We start from the raw sequence: 25,756 nt of genomic DNA on the forward strand, positions 1-25,756 counted from the left end.
GGGGCGTCTGGCAGTTGCCAAGATGGTGATGCTCCCCAGGGTACTCTATGTGCTACAAAACACCCTATGCCCGTTGCCTCCCCGAATCTTCCGCACGCTGAACTCACTGCTCACCTCCCTCCTATGGGCGGGTGGTCGTAGCAGGGTAGCGCTGCGCACGGTGACACAGTGCTGGGAGGAGGGTGGCCTAGAGGCCCCGAGGTTCGACTTATACTACTATGCGGCGCAGCTTCTCCCGGCGGCCAGGTGGTTTGCTGACAACGAGAATTGGGAGTTGGCATTGTTGGCGGGTGTGGCCTCGGACAGAGAATTGCAGGAGGCGTTCATGCAAGGCCGGGGCGCCCCTGGTGCTCTGCCCTATGTCGTAAGGCACACGGCGAATATATGGCAGCGCTTCGTTGAAAGGGTTCTGCGGCGCGCGCCGTTCCACAGGGAGCTAACCGTTTGGATCCTGGCCCCGATTCTCAAGATGGAGGCGAATATGTCCTTCCGGGAGTGGCGGCTGGGAGGTTGCGACACCCTCGCGGATCTTTATCCGGACGACTCCTTTGTGTCCTTTGAGAGAGCGGTGGACTCTTTTGGACTCAGGGAGGGCCAGTACTTGCACTACGGATGCCTTAGAGATGTGGCCAGAACGACGTGGCCTCAGTTCCCGGAGGCGCCCCAGCTCACTGGTACCCTGGACGTTATATTATCCTGTGGTAGGGGTAGACGTTTAGTCTCCCTACTATACTCTGCTATGCGCAGGGACTCAACTCCCCCGGTGGCGCCAGCTTGGGGGGCTTGGGAGGCAGACCTGGGGATCGAATTGGACCCGGCCCAGAGGAAGCGGATTGGATTGTTGACTCGCAAGGTTTCCTGCAATGCGCGCTTCAAACTAATTCATTTTAACTTTGTGCATCGCACCTATATGACACCTGTCTCCCTCCACCGCATTTCCTCAGATAGAAGCCATAATTGCCCTAGATGTGGTGCAGTAAGAGCGGGATTCCTTCATCTGGCCTGGGAATGCCCCTTGGTTCATGATTTCTGGCACGAGGTGGTGGGTCGCATTAGCCGGATTACACATATTCGGTTGCAACTTGACCCGCTTCATTGTTTACTGGCGTTAGTTCCCAAACCTAGGAGGAAGGGACTGTCTTACAAATTGCTTCAACTGCTTTTGGTTCTAGCGAGGAGACGGGTGGCCATTACCTGGATGGGCCAGAGGGCCCCTGAAATACCCCTATGGTTGCGAGATGCCAGGGAATGGGCCTTGGCGGAGGAGACGCATATGCAGCACACTCGCAGAGACGTGAAGCTCCAGGAAGACCTGCTCGCCTGGAGAGTCATGTGTATCGAGGGGATGGGGGAGGACGATTCGGACGCCACCAGCGCTGAGTTGTTTTCCTCCGCTTCCTCAGAGTCTGACGAGGGGGAGGGGGGGGGGGGTTGGGTGAGGGAGATCGGGAAGCGATGTAACTGTCTCCTGGGCCATGCTTCCATTCCATTCCATGCTGGATATGTTTGACTTTAGCCGTAACTCCCAGTTGACCGCAGTGTACTGTTATGACCGAGGCCTCCTTGGCCCTTGCATATCTCTCCTTCTGTGTTCGGATCAGCGCTAGAATTGCCACTCATGGGGGGGGGGGGGGTTTGTTAGTGTTTATAGTTATATAGTTTGGTATTGTGACATCAAAAATGGCGTAGTCATTGATACTGTCTAAACTGATATTTGATGCATGAGTGCACGTCCTCCTGCTTGATTATGGGTTCACCTTGTCGCCGCCCTGCCTCCGGGATGTGGGCTGAACGTGGCTGTGTACTCATCATGGACCTGACCTACCTGTCCATATCCTGTCAACTGATTTGATGACTGTATGCTATGTGCCCTATTTGATACTTTCGCCGCAAAAATAAAATTATAAAAAAAAAAAAAAAGATGAACAAGACTTACAAATAAGGGGAAAAACAAGAATAACGCAAGAAAAAAGAATCCGAAGATGGTGACCAAAGGTGGGAACCTCCAGAGGAAGCACGTCAACGTCACGAAGGACAACAAATGGTGGTATATCGACGCCCACCTGGAATGCGTCACGTAGTGGAAATGGGGAAAGTCTTCCGGTTTGTGGCACCTGTCCCAGAAGTACGAGGGCGTCCCAGCAAAATAAGCTAGTTTTATATTATTTTATTCGGCGGATAGTAGTATGTAAGTTACAGTCGGGTTCAAAATGCGAACACTCGGAAACGGGCCAGTATAAGACGCGAAGTCAAATTTACAACCATGATAAGTTGAACAGCATGATAGCTGCTATCACATCTCTTCACCCAAATCGTCTCTATGTCGCGACATAGAGACGATCTTTGTTTATTGCTGGAAATATCTGTTTTTATAAAAATTGAAAGAATAAAGATTGAAGAAAACGAAGTAAGTGGACTATATTTTGGAACCCCTTGTGTTGACAACACCTATTTGAATATTACTCTGTAATCAGTGTCCCTTCTTGTAAAACTCTATAACGAGTAGAGCTTGATATATTGGAAATAAGCAGGGCTTATAACTTGTGCCCTAACTGTTAGCATTATTTGTCTACAGGAGGGCTGTCAATAGATTCTCAAAACTTTGCATGATTGTATGTGTATCACTTTTGTGTGCACTAACGGCACCTCGAGGTGGTAGGTGCCCTGAGTCTCTTTAGCACCCTTTTTTTCATTACTTTTTCTATAAAACATATACTTTGATGTGTACTGAATTTGGAGATACTAAAACTGGTTTGTAGAGTGTGTGCAGACGTTTCCCTTTTGGGAACACTACCACCTGCCTCAAGTGCAACTCGGATAAGTCCGAAATACTATTCTTCGGATGCCCCTCTGAACCAGACTGGCGAGGCTGGTGGCCTGCTGACAAGTTCCCTCCCACACAGTCATCTAAGTGGGCCAAGAACCTGGGAGTCAAAATCGATAATGAGCTGTCGCTCAAATCCCAGGTTTCTACCCTTACGGGAACCTGTTTTGGCATCCTCAGAATGTTGCGCAAGTTTTTCCCCTTACTTTCGGAGCAACATCGGAGGATCACTGTTCAGGCCCTCATAGGGTCCAGATTGGACTATGCCAATGCTCTATATCTGGGCCTGCCTGAATACCTCCTCCAACGCCTGCAGATCACTCAGAACGCTGCTGCGCGTGCCATCTTTGGCCTTCATCGTCGGACTAGTGCCTCTAATCTTCTTGCATCCCTCCACTGGCTCCCGGTGCGGAAGAGGATACTGTTTAAGACCATGACTCTCGCCCACAAGGCCTTATATGGCACTGGGGCCAAGTATCTTCAGAGGAGGCTTGATTTTTACCGACCGGCACGCTCCCTTAGGTCAGAAACCTTGGCCTTGGCTCGGGTCCCACGTATCAAAAAGGCTCGGCTAGGCGGCCGGTCCTTTAGCTTTCTTGCTCCTAAGCTTTGGAACTCGTTGCCGTTGTCCCTGCGGAGCACTTCTAATCTGCTTGTCTTCAGGAAAAACTTGAAAACTTGGCTGTTTGCCGGATAATTCTCCCCTCTGTGGCCCTTTTCTCTGTTATTGTTATGTTTCCTGTCCCACTTTTGGTTTGGAGCTCAAAGCGCCGGGACACTCCTTTGGAGTAGCCGTTGCGCTATACAAGTCCCAATTTAACATAACATAACATAACATAACCTGTGTCTTTTTGCGTATTGTGATTAATTGCAATAGCAAGTGTATTCAGCATTAATAGTTATGTTTTTATGTAAAAATAGTGAGTGGTTCCATACATTGTGAACAGTGGGGTATTTTTGCATTTTCTAAGAGACAGAAGCATTTTGCAAGAGTACAGGAGCCGCCATTTGCTTGAAGCAATTTCTGCTTACAGGCTGTATAAAAAAAAAATGTGCAACAAGAGCAAACCTTGAATCCATGGGAACCTGGGTTTATAGTGATTCTTTAGCAATATTGGTTCTCATTAGTATCATTTATGTCACTCATTTAAGTCAAGCTCTTCGACTGAGACTCTGGACCCTGCTAGCGCCTTTATACCCTCATGGGTGACAAGTCGCACCCAGCAAGTATATTGATTGATTGAGTCACTTCATGCAATCAATGCCGTATAAACATATTACAAGTAATCATCGCACTCGTTCCTTAAAAATTAGGATTATTTTTTTTTTATTTCAATATCGTTTTTATTGTTTTTTTACAACATATACATTTATAATACGCATGAAATAGCCACATAAGGTCTAGGGCATTATTATGACCCAAGTGAAGAGGAAACCAAAATAAAGACGTTGACAGACAATTAAATAGTAACACAAACGTTTTGTGTGTTTGCAACAAGCAACTTTTTACAGTATTGTTTAGCCCTTAATACCATATAGTTTGTTACTTTTTCAGTCTTCGTAATGTCTACCCTATTGCCGGGTATGAGTGTTTTGGCTTTAAGGATACAGGGACATCTGAAATAATCAAAGTAATTATTAGATTTTCATGTTCGGTTGGCACATTACATAACATTATTTCAGATGTCTCTTCAGCCTTAAATCCCTGATGAGACCCAATACAAATGCACTTAAACTAACACACTGCAACTCATCGTTCAAGATTTAATCGTCCCTTTTTTGGGAGGGCAGTACTGCACTAGAAAGAGTTGACTGCCCCTTTAATCTGATGGCACTAACAGTCTTTCTAATCTTTTCTGTCCCACAGGGCTAGATGAAGAAATTCTGAGTGTGATCACTCGGCCGACGTTTGCTAGCGGTCTGAGGGTGTTGAAGCTGATTGAGCTTCTCAGTCATGAGCGAGGCATTGACCTGGATGATCTCAGTTGGGGATTGGGGTACCAAGATGTACTTGGCCTTCTGCAGCAGGTTCCCAACATCAAGCTTCTGGATCCCTCTAAAGGGGAGGACTGCGTCATCAAATTCCAGCCAGGTGTGGTACATGCACATCTTTTGACAAGCCCATTTCTACCCTCTTTGTTTCTCCCTGCAGGTTTCCTTTTCCTTATTTCCAGCCCTCTTAATCTAATACTCTCTTATGTTGCATTCCACCTTTTATTCTGATCCTTCCTTCATTTTTTTCTGTCCACACTAACACATCACACTCAATATATAGTTTCTCTTTGTTCGAGGCATGTGGGCTGCTGAATTCATATCTTTGCATAGATCGCCGCCTAGTGTTGGGTCCGGATGATTGCATATTGTTGTCCTGAAAGAGTCTTCGAAGTATCACAAGATAGGTGGCTCCTCCCCTGGACTACAGTGCGCATGGGCATCCTCTCCATCCTCAGATTGTTTTTTTCCGCCATTGGGTTCGGATGTTACTATCTTAGCTCAAGTTAGGAAAACTTTCTGTAAAGCCAAAAGGCTTTCAATAGCGTCGGTATTGTTTTGTTCGGTATCTGTGCCTTTTCTTAGAGGACATCGAGGACTCAACAGGTTTTTTCTTTCCATACTCTACCCGATCTTAGATCTGAAATGGAAAGGAGTCCGTTGAAACAGTGCCCCCTTTGCAATGCAAAATACCCGCACATCGATGTCCACCTGGTGTGCAACATATGCCTGTCCCCAGACCATAACGAAAACTGTATGGCCTGTGCCCGGTACAGGTCGAAGAAAACCCTCAAGATTCGACGTGCGACTCGACTGGAGTCGAAGAAGTCAGCGCCTGTTCCCGTGAACATCTTCGGGACCGAAGACTAGGATATCCTTGATCTGGAGGATCAGGAACACTGCTCCGATCCGGCTTCAGGCCATTACTCAGAGTATGACGCCGAAGACGAGGAGGTACAAGACGAAGATGAGGGCGTCGTCGAGAAGGTAGGAGATAGCTCAGGCGAAGAGCTAAGCTAACCCGGCCGCACAGAGGCCGAAGATGACGCACTCACTAAGGCTCGGGTTGAGGGATCGCCACTAGGCCTTACCCAAGATCCACAATCTCGTTCTACAGCCCCGCATAAAGGCCAGGCTTCGAACATTTCTAAAGAGCCTGCGGTTTCGAAACCGCCATCGGTCGATACAAAGAAATCGAAACCGACAGCGTCTTTGCAGAAACCGAAAGTGCTTGTGCCTCTGGTCAGCTCCAAGGCCTCAAACCCCTCGGAGCCGAAGAAAACTAAAATGGCTGTCGATGCCGGAAAACTCAAGAAGGTCGTCGAGCAACTGGTCGGGGCGCCGAAGACCAAGGTCAAGGCTGTCGAGCCATCGAAGCAGACGCCGAAGAGTATCGATTCGCACAATAGACCCGCGCCTAAAGTCTGGATCGATCCGAGGTCAAGGCCTACAGACAAGTCGAAGACCGGCTCCAAGGACCCTGTCGAGTCGACAAAGCCCACTCCGTTCATGGCCAGAGAAGTGTCAAAGTCGCTCCAACGCATCAAGGAGAGGGGTACATCGGTCGGACCAAAGAAGGCCCCGACGCCGAAGCTTGTCTGACAGGTTCAAGCTGCGTCGACACCTATCAAGTTTGGGTTACCACCCTCGGTGCGCCCAAAGATGTTCGAGCCGAAAAAATCTGTTGGCGCCGCTACACATGTGTTGACGGAAATGGAGGCTACAGAAGAGCCTGAAGACCAGGAGCCGAGACAATTCATCGACTCGGACACTGGGAGACTGTCCATATGCAAACGAATATTTATGCCAGAGACTCCCATGGAATCCTATACAATTCCCTTAAAAAAAAGAGACTTTCCACAACTTCTCCAGCTCCTGTGGAACCCCTCCATCATTATGAACAGGAACCTCACAATTTTTCCCCAACATACACAGATGTTGAGAAAGGGGATCATTACAATGAGGATGACCTCTATCATGTGGACACTGATCCTGATGATCAAGACCAACAATGGATGGACCCTGCTGACTCAAGGGATCCGCAGACTGGCCCTGCCAGTCATGTGTACAGTGTAAAAACGTCTCCTACTGAGGACACAACTGCTTTTAACGCCCTTATTGAGAGGGCAGCCAGTAATCATGACGTTGAGCTCCATGCTGACCCTGTGGACGAAGACTTTCTGGTCGACACTTTTTCAACTTCAGAAAGGGCAGTCAAAACCCTACCCATGCTCAAAGGGGTCCTCAAGCATGCTGCGGACATTTTTAAAGATACCACTAGGGCCAGGGTGTTAAACCCAAGGATTGAGAAGAAATATCGGCCGCCCCTATGGACCCTCCTTATATAAAGGGACAGTTGCCATTGGATTCCTTGGTTGTTTCTAATGCACGTAAGAGAGCGAACTCCCAGACTACAGGTGATGCTCCTCCTCCGTACAAAGAGTTGAAGGTTATGGAAACCTCAGGGAGAAGAGTAGCTGCGCAGGCTGCTAACATCTGGCGCATTGCTAACACTCAGGCTCTCTTGGACAGATATGACAGGGCACATTATGATACCCTTGAGACACTATTACAACACCTACCTGATCAGTACAAGGAGGGGGCAGAGCTACTCATACAGGAGGGGAAACTCATAACAAATGCTTCCATCAAGTGTGCTCTGGACGCTGCCAGGGCCATCAACACTAGTGTTATGCTAAGACAACACGCCTGGTTGAGGATTTCTGGATTCAAACCTGAAATTCAAACTTCTATCCTCAATCAGCCAGTTAACCCAGACTTCTTATTCGGACCTGAGGTTGACACCACCCTTGAAAAACTTAAAAAGGACACAGAGACTGCAAAGTCTATGGGGCTCTGCAGTCACAACAGTTTCGTTGTAGCTCCTTTCGTCGCTCCAGTACTAGAGGTCCCTCAAGAGGCCTGTCAACGCAACAAACACAATACAATAAGGGAGGTACACAATCCACCTACAACAAGAACAACCATGGTGGATATCGAGTAAAACAACATCAAAGGCAGAGGAAACAACCGTTCCAGATCCTCTGCTAATACCAAACAGTGACGCCCTTTCACTGCCCCCCGACCACATAACACCTGTCGGGGGAAGACTAAAACAGTTCCTGCGGGTCTGGAAATCCATCACCACAGACAGGTGGGTGAGAGACATTGTACAGTACGGGTATTGTCTGGAATTAATGTCCACTCCACCCAACATCCCACCAAGACACCGTCCTATGTCCGCAGAGCACTTACACTTATTGCAGCAGGAGCTCTTAAGCATTCTGCAAAAAGGGGCCATAGAGCTCGTGCCTGTAGAAGAACAAGGGTCAGGGGTGTACTCTCTCTACTTTCTAATACCCAAAAAGGACGGGTCGCTCAGACCTATACTAGACCTCAGGCCTCTGAACAGTTACATCCTGTCGGATCATTTCCAAATGCTCACCTTGCAACAGGTTCTGTCGTTACTCAGTCAGGGAGACTTTCTCGCAACGCTGGATCTAAAAGATGCGTATTTCCATATACCTATACACCCGTCACACAGACAGTATCTCAGGTTCACAATTCAACATCAACATTATCAGTTCAAAGTCCTCCCTTTCGGAGTAACGACGGCACCCAGGGTGTTCACAAAGTGCCTTGCAACAGTAGCAGCACACCTCAGGAGACAGCACATACACGTCTACCCGTATCTGGACGACTGGCTTATTCAAGCAAAGTGGAGAAGTGTGGCTCACTGGTTAGAGGAGGCAGACCTGGAAGCAGAGGTCAGCCCGGGACCAGGGTTCAATTCCCGGCTCGGCGGGGTCTTGAGTCCTAAAATGTCCATGGACTCGACAATTCTCGCTCCGGTGCCTACTCGATTCACGGGTTCACACTCTGCGACTCTGGGCAATAGCTTGCGTAATCTCCACAACGGCCCCTCGCGGCGGGATGCCTGGCTTTCACCTTGCGGATACCCTGCCGGGGTTATCTCACAGGGGAATACCAGGATGGGTTCCCTAAGCAAGCGCTTAGAATTTGCGCTATATAAATTCCTGTACATTACATTTACAAAGTCGGCCCAGCAGTGTGCCAGCCACATGTCCCACACCATTCATCTTCTTCACAGTCTGGGTTTCTCACTGAATTACCCGAAGTCACACCTTCAGCCCGCCCACGTGCGACAGTACCTGGGTGCGACAATAGACAATCTGGCAGCCACAGCACAGCCAAATTCAGTGAGAATAAACAGCATGCAATTGCTGATACAAAAATTCAGACCTCAACGCTCGCTTCCAGCAAAAGTGTTCATGCAGTTGATAGGCATGATGGCTTCCTGCATTTTCATAGTCCCGCACGCGAGGCTACATATGCGTCCGCTTCAAGAGTGCTTAGCACGTCAATGGAATCAGGCTCAAGGACAGTTAAAGGACCTAGTGTTGGTAAGCGGTCGGGCATTCAACTCTCTGCATTGGTGGAACCCACAAAACCTTTGCAAGGGCCGACCGTTCCAAGAGCCTGTTCCACAAATTGTACTGACGACGGACGCGTCTCTCCAGGGATGGGGAGCTCATGTACTCCACTACAAAGTGCAGGGACTATTGACAGCACATCAAAAGAAGATGCACATCAACCTTCTGGAATTGATCGCAATCTTCATGGCGATGAAAGCTTTCTAGGTACACTTGTGCAACGGACGGACAACATGACTGCCATGTACTACATACAAAAGCAGGTAGGAACGCACTCTCCACAGTTGTCTCATCCGGCTCAGAGCATGTGGAAGTGGGCCATTCAGAGGAACATCTTCCTCATGGCGGAACACTTCCCGGGCAAAGACAACCAGATGGCGGATCTGCTCAGTAGACACAGCCACCAGATGCACGAGTGGGAGATACATCCATCAGTACTCCAACCGTACTTCCAGCAATGGGGTCATCCACAGATAGACCTGTTCGCCACAAGGGAAAACGCAAAATGCCAAAGCTTCGCAAGCAGGTTCCCACACCCACAGTCACAAGGCAATGCGATATGGATGAACTGGTCAGGCAAATTTGCGTACGCTTTTCCCCCAGCACCTTTGATACCGCTGGTGGCACGCATACTACGGCAACACTCGATGACCCTCATCCTGGTTGCTCCAATGCTGGCACGCCAACCATGGTACACCACGTTTCTGGAACTATCCGTGGTACCGCATCAACGGCTACGCCTCACACCCAGGCTTTTGACGCAGAGCCATGGAGACATTCAGCATCCAGATCCGCAACAGCTCAACCTGGCGATCTGGCTCCTAAAGTCCTAGAATTTGGCTACCTCAACTTGCCTCCGGAATGTATGAATATTATCAAGGAGGCAAGACGGCCCACAACCAGAGCATGCTATGCGGCTAAATGGAAACGGTTTGTCATATATTGTACCAACAATGACATTAACCCACTGGATGCATCTATTCAAAACATCATCTGTTATTTGTTGCATTTATACAGATGTAATCTAGCGTACAGTTCCATTCGCATACATTTATCCGCCATAGCAGCCTATCTTCAGAACAGGCAGCACCTCAACTTATTCCGAGTACCTGCCATTAAAGCTTTTCTGGAGGGACTTAAGAGTGATCCCTCCCAGACACCCACCGTCACCAGTCTGGAACCTGAATGTGGTCCTCACCACATTGATGGGATCACCTTTTGAACCTCTACACTCTTGTGAGATTCAATTTCTGACTTGGAAAGTTGCTTTCCTAGTGGCCATTACCTCACTGAGGAGAGTTAGTGAACTCCAGGCACTAACCATCCAAGAGCCATTCATCCAAGTCCACGCCAATAGAGTGGTATTACGCACCAACCCTACATTTATGCCTAAAGTAATTTCGCAGTTCCACATGAACCAGACCATAGAACTGTCAGTTTTCTTTCCCAATCCGGAAAATGTCGCAGAGAGATCCCTACATATGTTAGATGTCAAAAGGGCCTTAATGTACTAAATAGACAGGACAAAGGATTTCAGAAAAACAAAACAGCTTTTCGTTGCCTTTTCTCTACAACACAAAGGCAACCCCATTTCCAAAGCAGGGATAGCCCGGTGGATCGTTAAATGTATACAGATTTGCTATGCTAAGGCTAAACGCACACTAACCATTCCACCACGAGCACACTCCACACGTAAGTTAGGAGCGTCCATGGCTTTACCGGGGAATATTCCTTTAGAAGAGATATGCAAGGCAGCTACTTGGTCCACCACACATACATTTACGAAACACTACTGCGTAGATGTGCATTCTAAACAGCAGGCAGCTGTAGGACAGGCTGTTATCAAAACTCTTTTTCAGACTGCTGCAGCTGGCACGGGCAGCCGCCGCTAACAGGGGGGACTGCTATGTAATCTATGCACAGATATGAATTCAGCAGCCCACATGCCTCGAACCGAATATGCTACTTACCAGTATGCATCTGTTCTTGGCATGTAGGGCTGCTGACATTCATATCGCCCACCCTCCTCCCCGGCGCCTGTAGCAGCTGTAGCATTCAGAATTTCTATCTAGCATGGACATCACTCACTGTATTACACTCCATCTCTGCCACAATGGCGAAAAACAATCTGAGGATGGAGAGGATGCCCATGCGCACTGTAGTCCAGGGGAGGAGCCACCTTTCTCGTGATACTTCGAAGACTCTTCCAGGACAACAATGTGCAATCATCTGGATCCAACACTAGGCGGCAATCTATGCACAGATATGAATGTCAGCAGCCCTACATGCCAAGAACAGATGCATACTGGTAAGTAGCATATTCGTTCGCATCTCTCGTTTCATATCTTTCATTCTACCTTATTGGTTCATTTTGGAATATTTGGTAGGTTTATATCTAACATCTCTTAATCTTCTGCCTCTTTCTGAAATCGTTGTCCTTTTATAGCTTTTTACCTGTTTTAGTAATCCATACTCTTCTTCACTCATATTCTTTCTTGGAGGGTCTCCTCTCTAGTGTTGGCTTCTAATTTCTCATGGTCTCCTGTCTAAGTTGTTCGTACTGTTTAAAAAAATTATATTTTCATCTCATCATGGGCTTTTGCAAATTCTTCATTCTTACTTTCTTCATCTCTTATTATCTTTGCCTTTGTAATATCCTATCCTATAATCTTTTCTCTCGTCTCCATTTTTCTAATCTTTATTTCCGATTTATTCAGTTCCAACCTTGCTTTTTTCTGTCTGTTCTCTGCTCTTCTTTACCACTTGTTCCTGGTCATTCTTCTCTTCTCACCCACCAAACCCTTGCCTATTGACTCTTCTTTTTGTTATCTCTTTTCCTAATCTCCCTACTTTTCCTGCAGCTGTATATGTTAATCCACTTTCTTTGACTTTTCTTTCCTAATCTCTATTTTTTCATTCGCCAACCTGTTTTCTTTTTTCACTGTTATACATTATGCAACATGAATTCTCTTTTTTAAAGCACAAATTCAACCTAGATGTTATTTGCACATAGTACAATAAATGTTTATTTTCACCTTTATCAAAAGTAATCATTTTATTGATCCTGGAAGACTAAATGACCTCCAGTATTCCTTTTTGCTACCATCGCCTTCTCTAATAATTCCTCTTTTCTGCTGCCCTCTTTTAATGCTTACCTCTTATCGCTCTCTTTAGTAATAATTCCTTGTTTCCTTTCTCATATAAACCACATTAATTTCCAAATCCTTGAGGCACATATACCACACCCTAGCCATACACCCTTACATATCTAAATTATACACAGTAAACTCAGATTTTGTGATTTGTGGAATATGTTACATACAAAAGTAACTGATAATACTCAGTTGTGTAATGTAAGTAATAATCACTTTAAGTGTCAGATGCCATCTCATGGCTCGAAAAATCATAAAAAGTTTATAAGACCTTCAGGTCAAGTAACTTTAATAATCTACTCAACCTAACTAATGCACTTGACCCGTGACTGGTCTCAAATTGTGTTATCCTAGGCAAATATTTGTCTTATGGAGCTGCCTTTTGCTTTATTATCAGATAAGAGAACACATTCAAATATGCAAGTTCACTGTTTCTGCTTTACAAAAAACTTTGTTTACTACACTTTCCCCCACATGCATCCATCTAGGATTTTGCATTTCTTAAATAGCGAAAATTAAGGAATCGCTATTTAGGAAATGCAAAATGCTATGCATCATTTTTTTCGGTATTTCTTTGTGATTCGGTAAAAATCGCATTTTTTACCGAATCCCAAAGAAATACCGAATTCTTAAGTTAATTTTCGCAATTTCCATAGATTCCTATGGGCCAAAAGGCCCATAGGAGTCAATGCAAATTGCGAGTGGCACTTAGAAAATTTCATGGGTGCAGGGGGGGGTCCAAAGGACCCCCCCATGCACCCCTGAAATGTATTTTTCGCATCATGTTGCACACACACATGTCCTAAGGACATGTGTGTCCGTAACATGAATGTTGAAAAAAAAACATTTAAAGCATTTTAAACACTTTTTCCAAATTTACCGAGTGGTTCAACCACTCGGTAAATTTGGAACCCTAAGTGCGAATTTTCACTTGTCAAAGTGATGATGCATTGCTTTTAAGAAGTCGCACATCTGCGACTTCTTAAAAGCACCCGCAATTTTAGAACTCGCAACAATGTTGCAAATTCTAAAATTGCTTCATGCATCCCAAAAAGCACTTTTGCATTCGCAAACGGCCGATTTTAAGGAATCGCACCGTTTGCGAATGAAAAAGTGCTTGATGCATGTGGGGGTAAATGTTTGCTCCATGTATAACAAGAATCAAGCCCATATATGGGGTACACATGATTCCTGGCTTGCCTCTTAGTTCACTAATAACATTGTCATCTGGGCAGGAGCGGTAATAATTCCCAGTTCATGTTTAAAAACTCACTTTTCATAAATATATTACCAAAGCATAATGTGGTAGTGCGTTGTCATTTACAGATAGCATAGTTTCCATTGAAATGGGCACAAAACCTTCCCAATAACAGTGCATAAACAGTTTTTGGAAATTGGGTTTCAGCAAAAATATTTAAAATATGCACATCACCAAATAAAGTGTTCTAATTTGTTATGCTCCTATAAAAATATTTTTTCACCACAGAATTACAAAAATGGGTCTTCATAACTAGGGAAATATATTTGAAGTGTTTGAACAGTTCTATTAGCTATTTCAGTGTTGTGTTAGAAAAAAGTCTGGCATCTTACAGACTTTCATTAAACATGCTCTGCACAGTTCAATTGTAACACAGTTCACTTTAAAAACTCCTCTAACTTAAGTCACAGGAAGAAAAATAAATGTAATAAGATAAGCTGACTTTTGCCTTCTGTCTCTGAAAGCCAGCAAATGTGACAAAATAACAAGATTTAACAGCATTTTTATTGCTCTTTCACTTTGTAAGCAATAAAGATGCCTTTAAATCTTGTTATCTTGTCACATTTTCTTTGCTTTCAGAGACAGAGGTCAAAAGTCAGTTTGTCTTCCCTTACGTTAGAAGATTTTCAACTGGCAAGAAGTCCCTACTCCTCGTGAATACATCTTGCTCGACAATGCAAGTGGATTTTTCGAGCCTTGCATCTTAAAGACTGAACTATTCCTTACTCCCCACTACCAACTGTACAGTCTGTCTGTATCATTTCTTCCCTCATTTTCTAATCTTTCTCTCCTTTTTTGATCTCCTCGTTTCTTCCCTAATTTCAAACGCTGCTTCTTTTATTCTCTACTTTTTAAACGTACCTTCTTTCCTTTTTTATTATCCATACTATTTTCAGCAGTTTTGTGAGTGACCCTTTTATGTATGTCCTTTTATTTTTTCCCCTCAAGGATATTTTTATTGAAATATCGCGAAGCATAACAATCGGAGCCGAGTAATCAAATCACTAAATACAGTCATAAGCTTTGATCGGACATGCAAAACAGATATTCAATTTTTTAAAAAAATATATAGGTGTACCCCAAACCCAATCTATCCCCCACCCACATGCCCCTCCAACATCTAGTCTAGTCAATCCCCATAGCTACCCAATCCACACTACTCACAAGGTGTAGTTCCATTATCTTGTGCTTCTCCAGCAAGTCATGGTGACTTACCAGGGTCCCACCAAGTCTATAGCCGAAGTGGGCTTAATGATCTGGGGCATCCCAGACTGGTGACTTCTAGATAGTCAGCCAAAATTTGCCATTGACTATAGAATTTCTAGTCCATTTCGTAGATTCTCCCTATAAGTTTTTCCATGGCTAACAAAGTTCTCAACTTGCTCGCCCAGGAATGTGTTCTGGTTATCCTTGGAGATTTCCATGTCAGTACTATTAGATGTTTTGCTGGTAGCAGCATACTGAAGATTATTCTCCAATCCCTCTTCGACATGTGGTCGTAGCCCATGGAATGGAGGCCTAGTATTATGGTTGTGGGGTCTGGCCGTAAGGGATAGCCCATCACTCCTCTAATGCAGCTTAGGACTTCCTTCCCCCAAAAAAGCGAATTCGGGGTACGCCCACCACATATAGATCACATCTCCCTCATGGCGACACTGTCGCCAGCACAGACCGTCGGGCTGACCATAAATGCGCTTTAAGTGTCTCAGCATGATGTGTCACTGCATCATTATTTTTTATTGGGATTCCCTTTTTTGCACACTTTCACACACTGCAGTATCTTCCCATAGTTTTTGCCATTGTCTCAGTCAATTGGGCGGTTGAAATTTTGGGACCATCGCTTCATGTTATGACCATTCTGGGCATACATATTAGCAATAAGACTCTTGAGGCCTGTGTGTGTAGTAAATGATTTTGGCATAGATTGACAGCATGCAATTGGCTGCCAACTTATTAGTAAGAGAGGGCTCAGTGATACAGCTGGAAATATCACAGTCGCAGGGTCTCCTGCACGCCAAAGTCTATTTTGCACTGCTGGAAACCCTTAATCGAGCCCCCTTTGAACAGGTCTCATAACATCTTACAGCCCTCCTCAGACCACCATAAGAAATCCTCTCTTCATCCCCGGAGTAAAATCTATGTCCCCTTACAAGAGTTTAAAGAGGGTTGGAAACATGGTTAATTTAGGGGTTTTGGTAAGGAAGTCTGAAAATCTCAAACAAGGTTTTAAGTTTTTCAGAAATGTAGCAAATTGCCAGCCTCACTCATTTTTGGAGCCAGAGCTCATGGTGCCCGTCCCATTACCGCTGCAACCATGTGGACCCAGTGGCGCTCTGTTTTGTCGAGAGACCATTAAAAGAATATATGGGGCGTAGCTGCGCGATATTTCCAGATATCCGGAAATGCTAGTTTCCCCTTTCTTTTATCAGCTAATAGGACAGTCCTTGATATGCTTGCTTTCACCTTCCCCCAGATAAAGTGGTCTATGGATTTCTGTAGGAGTTTTAATTCACTCTTGGTATCTTGACTGGCAGGGCCTGAAAGAAGTAGTGCAGTTAGGGTAGGATGTTCTGCTTAATGACTGCCAACCTCCACAATCAGGAAATGCATAAAGCCTTCCATCAGGACAAGTCAGCTTCGGCATTCAAGAGAAGCAGGTAATTTGTTGCAGACAGTCGGTGATGGTGCGTGGTAATGAACACTTGCAAATATTTGAGATTCTTGCTTGCAACACAGCGAATTGTGAGTGGTGTTGCCAGCTCCATTCACGTTTCTGATGACCGGCCTACACTTATTATTTTATAACTCTCCACGTTCACCTTGAACCCATACATTTTGGTAGTATGTCTTCAAGACCTCCATTAATCTGCAAACGAGTGTATGGTATTTCTCTCCTCTCTATAGAACATTCCTTCTATCTTTGCCTCCTTCGAATTGTTATAGCCAACGGTTTGCCAGCAAGTACAAATAGTAACAGTGAGCAGACATCCCTGTTGTTTTAGCGATCCCTCTGTCTTTGTTCGTTAACCAAAACTCGGGCACTAGAAGATCTATAGCTGGTTGATATCCAAATTCAAATTCCAACAAGTGGCTAATGTTCCTGAAAAAGATAGAGAGGGATGTATGGTCTCTCAGAAGGTGGAGAGTGCCTGGGTCAGAGTACTGAATAGGGACAGTCAGTGGGACGGTTTATGGTGCCCTCACACATCCCCCAGTGGATGTCATGCTTCATCATAGGGCGGTGCTCCTCGTCGGGCCGGAACTGCAATGCCCTGCTGGTCCCCCGAAGGGTCACTTTGACTGAGATCTTTAAAGAGGCTGTTGTATGATGAGTGTGGTGAGGTGGTACATGTCATGAAGTGGTGGGGTGTGAACCGAAGGATTAAAACTGGGAGATCCTGCACTATACTTTAATTAGGTGATTGCCCTCACGAATTAAAACCTATGGCACGTGGGTGCTACCTTAGGGTTCGAAAGGAACCGTGGTAGTCGGGGTGCTGAGACTGGATAAGGAAAGTCTCCTGCTGTCTCATGGGAGGGACTTACGGTCACTCCTTCAAAAAAAAGATTTAACATGTTTTGCGCCTAAACTGGTCATAGGGATCCGTGGTGCTTCATCAGGGCAAAAAAAGCACATAAGGTGGACAAACTACCCTACACTGTGTTGGTGCCCCTGGGTGCTACCTACTGTGTGTGTGTTGTGTTCCTGGTTCGACCTAAGCTAGGACAAGTTTTTGCGCCGTGTTAAGCGTGCTATGGTTTTGTTGTGTGGACTGCGTGCCAACGGCCCCGGGATATCCAGGTTATCATGTAAGGTCCCAGTCCTATAGCCTCCAATACCTTGGAATGGTAAGTTTTGGCACTAGGGTTATGTGAGCCTCAGCCATAGACGGTGTCACTGATTGGGACAAAAGAAAAGAGTTAAAAAGGGCAGTTAAGAGGGAGGAGCCAAGCTCGACATCGTGATGGCCGCACGGTAGCTCGGCTCCGCCGGCCTCCCTGCCCAAACTAATCTATCCTGCCGCCCATCCTGCCCAGAAACGACAACATTTTACAGATGAAGGTCTGCTGATACTTACCACCCGTCCTGGTGGCTCCGGAGATCAGTGGGTCCGCAGCGGCGTCCTCCCAGGAAGTGCGGCCTCTGTGGAGTGGAGACCAGGGCCTTGCCTTCAGCGAGTAGCCGGCAAGACGGTGTCGGCGGCGGCCTCGGATGGAGGATGGAGGCCGGCCGGAGGAGGCTGTTGTGCGAAAAAGCCGGAGGCAACTGAACGCGCCTGGGACTACCGTCCGGTGGTCCAGAGATGAGGTGCGGCAAGTTGTGTGTGTGGGACGCCGTACTGTGGCTCCCCCCTTGTTGCCTCGCTCGGTCATTCTGACTTCCATCGCTCGGTGGTGGAGAGTGGCTCCGGCGGAGCGTTGGCGCCGGCGGGTCCCTCTTTTTTGGTGGCCCTCAGCTTTGCACCGAGGCTGCTGTTTGGATGATTGAGGGGGATCCCGCGGGGGCCCTGCTTGTGAGCCCACCACAGGAGTCGGTCTCAAAGACGGCGCAGCCATCACAAAATGGCGGCTGATGCTGTACGCTGTGGAACGCCCTGGGATGTTGATGCTGTACCTCTGTGCCGTGATGGGACCTGCACTGGGGAATGTGAACCCACGATTGGCGACGTCCTACGGGCGCTGAAGATTTGGCAAGTGACCCTGGCCCGGGATTCTTGTGTGCAAGACGATGTGGTGATTGCCATTGCTCCCGAGCCGTCCCTCAGAGATACGGATGGGCCCGAGGTAGTTACTGTTTGTTTCCCGCACTTTGGCGGGGGCGGCGATGGCTTGGATCGCATGCGGGAAGATTCGCTAGTGACCTTGACACTGATTTACATGACTGCCGTGAACAGCTTTTGCATTGCCTTCGGCGGAGGAGTTCCAGTGGGTGGCTTCCATTGGCCGTTCAGCGGTTGCTCCATGACCTCTTCTCACCGCTTTGTTCTATGCCCGCTACCTTTCCATACATCGAGGCGATGGCTAAGAAAGGACTGGGGTGAACCCGGTTTTTTCACCCGGAGGACTGCTGTTCGATGCACGGAGGTATGGACTGCCCCAAATTGAGATAATTTGTCGAATCCTTAATATGTATGGCTACCTGAAACCATGCCAGCTTCGTTTTGGGCTACACTAGAATGTTTGTATGGGCGGGGAGCGGGGGCCGTGCGCCTTGTTACATGGTATCCTCCCCCCTGACTTTCCTTTTTCCCTTTTTATCTGTTTTCTTTCCCTTTCCCTACATTATCTCATTCTATATTTCGGGTTCATGCTTAGGGCGACAGGCACGCTGCTGGGAGGGGTAGGCCATAGCCTTCTACAGGGGTGCAGGGTGGGGCGGGTGGATGGGGGTCTATTAGATAGTTCTTTGTTTCTATGGCTCTTTTGTGTCCTTTTCTTGGGTCTCCATTGCTGTGCGTGATCCCCGCGGGATGAGTGCCCGGCGGGCGGGGGGTGCCCTGGGGGGGAGGTTTGGGTATTCCTATACGATATGGTACTTTCAGGTTTTGCTTTTCCTGACTTAGCCGCCCGGCCCCTAAGAATGTTTGCTGTCTGGATTGTTGATCGCCATTATCGCCGTGGGGCGGGTACAGTAACTTGGAGTCCCCTTTTCCTTTCCTTTTTTCTAATATTTTCGTTTTCTTTTACTCTCCGGGTTGGGTTGTATAGTGATTGCAACTTTCTCCATCTCATTGATGATTTGATTATCATGAGAGTGATGTTTTGCTTGTCTTTGGGCACATGAGGTTGCGGGTGGACACTGACTGAAGAAGAATAGCAAGGGCATCTATGGCTTGAACGCTTTGGGCTATTCTGATGACTGATTTACGGATTCCCTATTATAATGTTGTTGGTTTTGTTCCCCGTCATGTGTACCAGGACGCTTATTATACAACCGATCCTTTATTCTTATATATAAAAATTAACCTTCTGTGATCCTTTATCGGGGGGTTACGCTCAGTTAGCATTATGGACTCGCAACATTGTGTAGTATTGCGTAACCACTCCGTACGTTTTATTGCTATTGCTATTGGCGCTTTCCAGTTTGTTCCGTGGCCGGCCTCTGGGTTGTAGGCCCGTATTTGTATTTCACCATCTACACAAATAAAGGTTTTCAAAATTTTTTACAAATAAATAAATAAAAAGGGCAGTTAAATGCTGGAACAGGGTCCCCTTAATATAGTTAAGAAGTCGATTGGTGAGGTCATCTGGGCCGGGGGCTTATCAGGGTAGAAAGGAAGAATTGCAACTGCGACCTCCTTATCAGTAATTAATTCATCTAGCCTAAAGCGATTAGTTTTGTTGAGGTATGGCTGGAGGGGTTCATGCCCCTCGATTGGTCCGGTTGTTCCATAGACAGCACCCCTTGAAGCCCCGTCCCGTGGGAAGGGTTGTAAAGGGGGGGTACTGTTAGGGATATGTGGTCAGTCCTGTTTCTGTGACCATGGGCCACCATCACATGACCTGGGGCTGGGTATATATTGGTGTCCTTTTTCCATGCTCATTGCTTGATATCGCCAACGTTGTGGCCTTGTATCCAGCTTGAGGTTCTGCAGTATAGGTGTTCTGTTGCTTTTACTCCATTTAGTTTCCCACGGGCTCGTGGGGACTTCCAGTTCGCTTTTGTGATCCCCTTTTTTTCATCCTGTGTTTTTGCTGTTCCTGAAACCCTCGTCCTTGAATAGATAGTAAGTTAGTTCCTCCCCTTCCCCCTTTCTTCGTTTCATCCCGTTTTTTCCTCTACTCGGTTTTCTAGTCCTTACCCCTTTAGTCTTTTTTGTTTTTGGTTCCTTCCTTCCTGTGCCGGTATAATTTTTTATTGTCACATTCCCAGAAGCGGGGGCTCCCGTTTTATATTTCCGGCGATATTGCGCGCTGTTTACCTTTCATTTCTGCAGCTGCGCAGGAAGACGTCTAGGCTTAGGCGTCTGTCCACATCGTTGTGTTCCCGGGAAGTGACGTTTTGGGTTATTCCGTTGTACACAGGACGCTGTGTAAACACGGAACGCGGGCGCTCGGAAGGAGGAGCATTTAGGCATTCCCTTGGACCCGTTTTTAAACTGAAAACTCATAGAAGGGGTTTTTTGTAGCTGGCATTTTGTACCCTGTCCCCAGCTTTCTTTTTCCCCTTTATTTAGCACGGTGCTGTGTAGGCGCCTTCAGTGCTTGCAGGACATCTTTTGTTTTGTTGCCCCTGACTGGGTTTATATTTCCCTGGAGCATTGTATTAGAGGAGAACCCAGTGCCTGCACGAAGCTAAACCTGCACTTACCACTGGTAAGGAGAGTACAGGGGGTTGGTGTATGATGTTTTGGTGGATCATGGCCATGATAGAATAAGACTGTATTATACTGTTCTTGAGAGACATTCTCTCCCTTTACCACAGGTGCAGAAGCGTGGAGGAGGGAGCCGTGTCCTGTATATTACAGGGTGGGAGACTTGGTGTCTCAAACCAAACCACCCTCTTTTCGGGTTCACTGGAGGGCTCACTGTGTATTCTAATCAGTGGGCTTCCTGTGGATACGGGAAGGGGACTGGTGCATGCTTCGCTCCTGCAGTGCTCGGGCGGGCTGAGTCGGGCCCAACACTGTGCCTCTCTAATGAAGGTCTGCTTTGCTGAGGAATCTATGGGTTCATCCCGATATAAATCCGCATGTAAATCCTCAAAGGCCTTGAGTTTATCCTGGGTGTTATCTAGCGCAGTGTTCCCTAGTCACTGTATGGCATGGATTTACCTAGAAAGAGTTTTGCTTCTGAACCTCCACGCTAATATCGTGCCCGTCCTGTTAGCTTGCTTGTAAAATGTTTGTCTGCGGCATAACATCCCTTTTCTGATTTTTCCATGGTAAATACGTCTACTTTTCCCTTAATTGTGATGGTGACAGGCAGATCCTTTAAGGAGCCGGTGTCTCTGTGGCATTCCGAGGTGGCTCTGTAATCTGCCTCCAGAGAGGCTTTGTGGTCCCCTTAGATTTTGTTCTCTATGCTATACTCTGACCTTGAAGAACTTTTTTGAAAGCATCCCTTATCATGTTGAGCCCTCCCCCACGGTATTCTTGTCATTGTAGTGCATCATTATGTCCCTTAGAGATTGTCCGGTCAGTCAATCTCTAAGTAAACGTCAATCGAATTACCAGTTTTGATTTTTTGCCTATCCGTGCTACTCCCACACCCTCCCACAGTACCATTACGTGGTATAATACTGCTATCCAATTGTGTGTGACAGTCCCTGTATTTCCCACAAGAACTGGCGTTTCCCTCTTTAGGTCAATATGAGAGTATGATCTATGAACATGGGAGACAAATGTGTATTTCTGCATGTAGGTGTTTGTCTCCAAAGGTTTACCATTCCGAAATCTTGGGCATTGCAGGATGGCTGGTGACATAGCGCCCTGCAAATACTGATCATGTGGGTGCCTGTCTGGTTGGGAGCCTGGTATTGTATTGAAATCTCCAGCCCACAGTAACGAGGCAGATGCCGTTCTTCCATTAATTTGATGCTCTGAGCCAGGTAAGTGTCCTAACCATGATTGAGGGCATAGACATTGAGTTTATTGCATGGTTTCCCTTGATGAAGACCTTCAAGGTAAAATAGTGGCCCTCGATGTTGTTTGCTCATTTGTATTACTTCATATGCTTCTCATCAGTTGCGTATCCAGGATCTTAAGATTCGTCTCCTGAAGGTACACAATATCCGGTGCTGCCTTTTTAGGTCTCGTCTGCCGATGCGCTTGCGCATTCGAGCTGGCGAGAGATTAAGGGGCTTATCCAGAGTTTAACTAGACTGGCGATTTGATGCAGTGCATGTGCGATTTTAGCTCAATGCGCAAGCACAATGAGTTAAAATGCGCTTGCACAGCATCAAATTGTCAGCTTGGTGCCGCCAGCAGCTCTTCCCGCTCCGCCACCTGCTGCATCAAAGGCGTTGCTCTCTGCCTCAGCCCAGCCATTCTCCTCCCCTAATTGCCCCCTGCTGCATCAAAGGCTTTTTCACGGCCGGCCGTGCTTTCAGTTTCACGGCCGCCAGGCCGTGTCTCCTTTTTTTAAAATTAGCAGTGGCTATTGACACCTAGGAATTTGGTTTCCAAAACGAACCTATTCAAAACAGGCATTTAATTTGTTTGACATCGATGACTGGGACGAATTACCTGATAACGTTCAATTTCTTTCTTTTTAGCATCACATGGCAGTCTGAAAATAGAATTCTAAATCAGTGTTGCAGACTTGTGCAATTTAATGTTTTTAGGTCTAGCGGACAGACAGCTGTAGTTATTCATCAGAGATGCCATTTTACCACACAGTACAGAGAGAGTGTGCTTTTGGTTCAGCCATTTGCTGTTGCCTTTTTTATCCGCTGGTACGATAGTCATGGCAATGTAAGGAAGGCTGCATGAGTGTGACATTATTTTCCGACTGGGTGTTGTGATAGGGTGAGGTTATATGACGATCCTTTTCCCTGTGCAACAGTTCATTCTGCACCTCTTCACAGCTCAGTGCCCTGTTGTGCTGGATGTGGCCCCTCTCTCAGCCGTTTAGCTTCTGCCTTTGCCAGTGCTTGTTGAATTGTGTCGTAAGCACAGTCCATTGCAACCGCGGAGCCCAGCCATTTGAGGTGTTATTTTTTTCATACAGCAAAATGGACCTAGATGTTGCTTCACACAGTACCAAGGCCATTTCACCCCCTCACCCCCCATCCTCACACACCCTCACTCACCCTCACACCCCCTCACAACCCTCTCACCCTCACACCCCTCACCCTCACCCTCTCACCCTCACACACCCTTACCCTCATCCCCTCACCCTGACACACCGTCACCCTCACACCCCCTCACCCTCACACCCCCTCACTCACCCCCCTCACCCTCACACCCCCTCACACACACCCTCACCCACCCTCAGTCACCCTCACCATCAGCTACCCTCACATCCTCTCACCCTCACACACCAACATCCTTACCCAGTATAAAAAAGATCTTCTTGGAGGCCAAAACCACCTACTTCTCCTCCAAAATCCTTGCTGCAGAAAACCAGTCTAAGGAGATATTTACGATTGTTCATAACCTGGCGTTCTCGGACAGAACAACCCTTAAGCCCGCCCCGTCCGAAGAACTCTGCCACTCCCTCAATAACTACTTTCTCACAAAATTGCTACCATTAAAGCCAACAGCCCGCCCCCTTCTCCCTCCTTTGTGGACCCCCAATGTCCCCCTCCCAAGGGACAACTCACCACCCTCCCCCCATGTCTAAGGAAGCCCTGACTTCCTTAGTACCCCTGGTCAAATCTGGCTCTCCACTTGACCCCTGTCCTGCTCACATTCTCCGCCATATCTTTGTTACCTGCCCAGACCCTCCCCTTCATCTCCTCAACAGCTCTCTGGCTCAAGGTGTGGTACCGTCCCCCTTGAAGTCCGCGGTTATTGTGCCGATTCTCAAAAAACCCGGGGCAGACCCTTCTGTCCCTGCCAATTTCCGCCCCATCTCCCTCTTACCATTTCTGGCAAAGGTGCTCGAGCGCCATGTCACCTGCGCTCTGAGCTCCTTTGTGGAGACTTATGGAGCTCTTGCTCCCCGCCAGGCCGGCTTCCGCCCGCACACTCCACGGAGTCTGTTGTCATCTCGGTCTTGGACAACCTCAGGGAGGGTATGGATACCAACCAGCGCCAGGCCCTAGTGCTCCTCGATCTCTCAGCCGCATTTGACACGGTTGATCATACCATCTTGCTTTCCCGTGTCAGGGTGGCGGGGATCGGGGGGACTGCTCTGGGCTGGCTATCCTCCTTCCTGAGCTTCCGCACCCAGGCCATCCGCCTAGGTGACTTTACTGCGGACGTCCGGAAAGTCCAGTGCGGGGTTCCCCAAGGCTCCTCCCTTTCCCCCCTCTTGTTTAATCTCTATGTCGCCCCTCTTATCTTTTCTCTTCAACAAATGGAGGTCGCCGTATTTAATTATGCGGATGACCTCCAGCTTGTCTTCAACCTGTCCTCTTCCCCCTCCTCTGTCCTAAACTTCCAATCTGTCATGCTCCACATCCGGGACTGGATGAACCACAATCACCTTAAACTCAACCCCGATAAGACCGAGCTGGTGTTGACGGGTGGTTCATCCAGCCCCTGGTCCTCTCTCTTCTGGCCCCCTTCTCTTGGCCCCTCTCCTGTACCCACTACCTCTGTCAAAACCCTCGGCATAAAAATCAATTCTCAACTCACCCTTCACTCCCAGGTTAGCTCTGTGGTATCTTCTTCTTTCCTTTCACTGCGCACTATACGCAGGGTGTCCCGTTTCTTTACTTTCTCTGCCCTCAAACTTATCATTTTGGCCATGGTGGTGTCCCGCCTGGATTACGGCAACGCCCTATATGCAGGTATCCCTGCATATAGCCTACGGCGTTTGCAGCAGATACAAAACCAGGCGGCCCGCCTGGTCTTCAATCTTCCAAAATTCCACCACTCCTCCCCCCTCTTGAAATCCTTACACTGGCTCCCTGTGCGAGCCCGGGTCCAATTCAAGCTCGCCTCCATCACCTTGGCTCGCCTGGGCCTGGCACCAGCATTCATCTCTTCTGAGATCACCCCCTACGTTCCCACCAGGGAACTTCGCTCGTCCTCCCAGTTCCTCCTCACCATCCCACGGTACCGGAGGAAGAAGTGGGGAGGCTCGAAATTTGCCCCGATCCTTTGGAACTCCCTTCCCCTTGAACTCCGAACCATCACTCTGTACCCACAATTTCGTAAACACCTCAAGGCCCACCTGTTCACAAAGTCTTTTGACTAAATCCCCAACAGCTTCTCCCGTCTTTTAGCCCTGGATCTTGTTAGCTGTAGCGCCAAGAAACCGCTGGTGTATGCGCGCTTTACAAGTAATTTTAAACTCAAACCCTCACTCACCCTCACCCACCCTCGCATCCTCACCCACCCTCACACCCCCTCACACCCTCACTCACCCTCACCCCCTCATCCTCACACACCCTCACTCACCCTCACACCCTCACCCCCCTCACAACCCTCTCACCCTCACCCCCCTCACAACCCTCTCACCC

At 47.4% G+C, this 25,756-nt stretch overlaps 1 protein-coding gene across 9 annotated transcripts in view; it reads left to right on the forward strand.

Moving 5' to 3' along the window:
- LOC147717616 (uncharacterized) overlaps positions 1-25,756 on the forward strand; it is a 392,319-nt gene that overhangs the window by 317,455 nt on the left and 49,108 nt on the right. For 8 of the 9 annotated variants that reach the window (XM_086924400.1, XM_086924404.1, XM_086924399.1 and 5 more), the window contains one exon: positions 4,692-4,916. The exons of the other annotated variant lie outside the window; for it this stretch is intronic. In XM_086924400.1, coding sequence (XP_086780526.1) covers positions 4,692-4,916 — 225 coding nt within the window. The remainder of the gene's footprint in view (positions 1-4,691; positions 4,917-25,756) is intronic. 9 annotated transcript variants of the gene reach the window in all.

The sequence above is a fragment of the Lissotriton vulgaris genome, chromosome 5 (genome assembly GCF_964263255.1).
Source record: "Lissotriton vulgaris chromosome 5, aLisVul1.2, whole genome shotgun sequence".
Lineage (NCBI taxonomy): Eukaryota > Metazoa > Chordata > Amphibia > Caudata > Salamandridae > Lissotriton > Lissotriton vulgaris.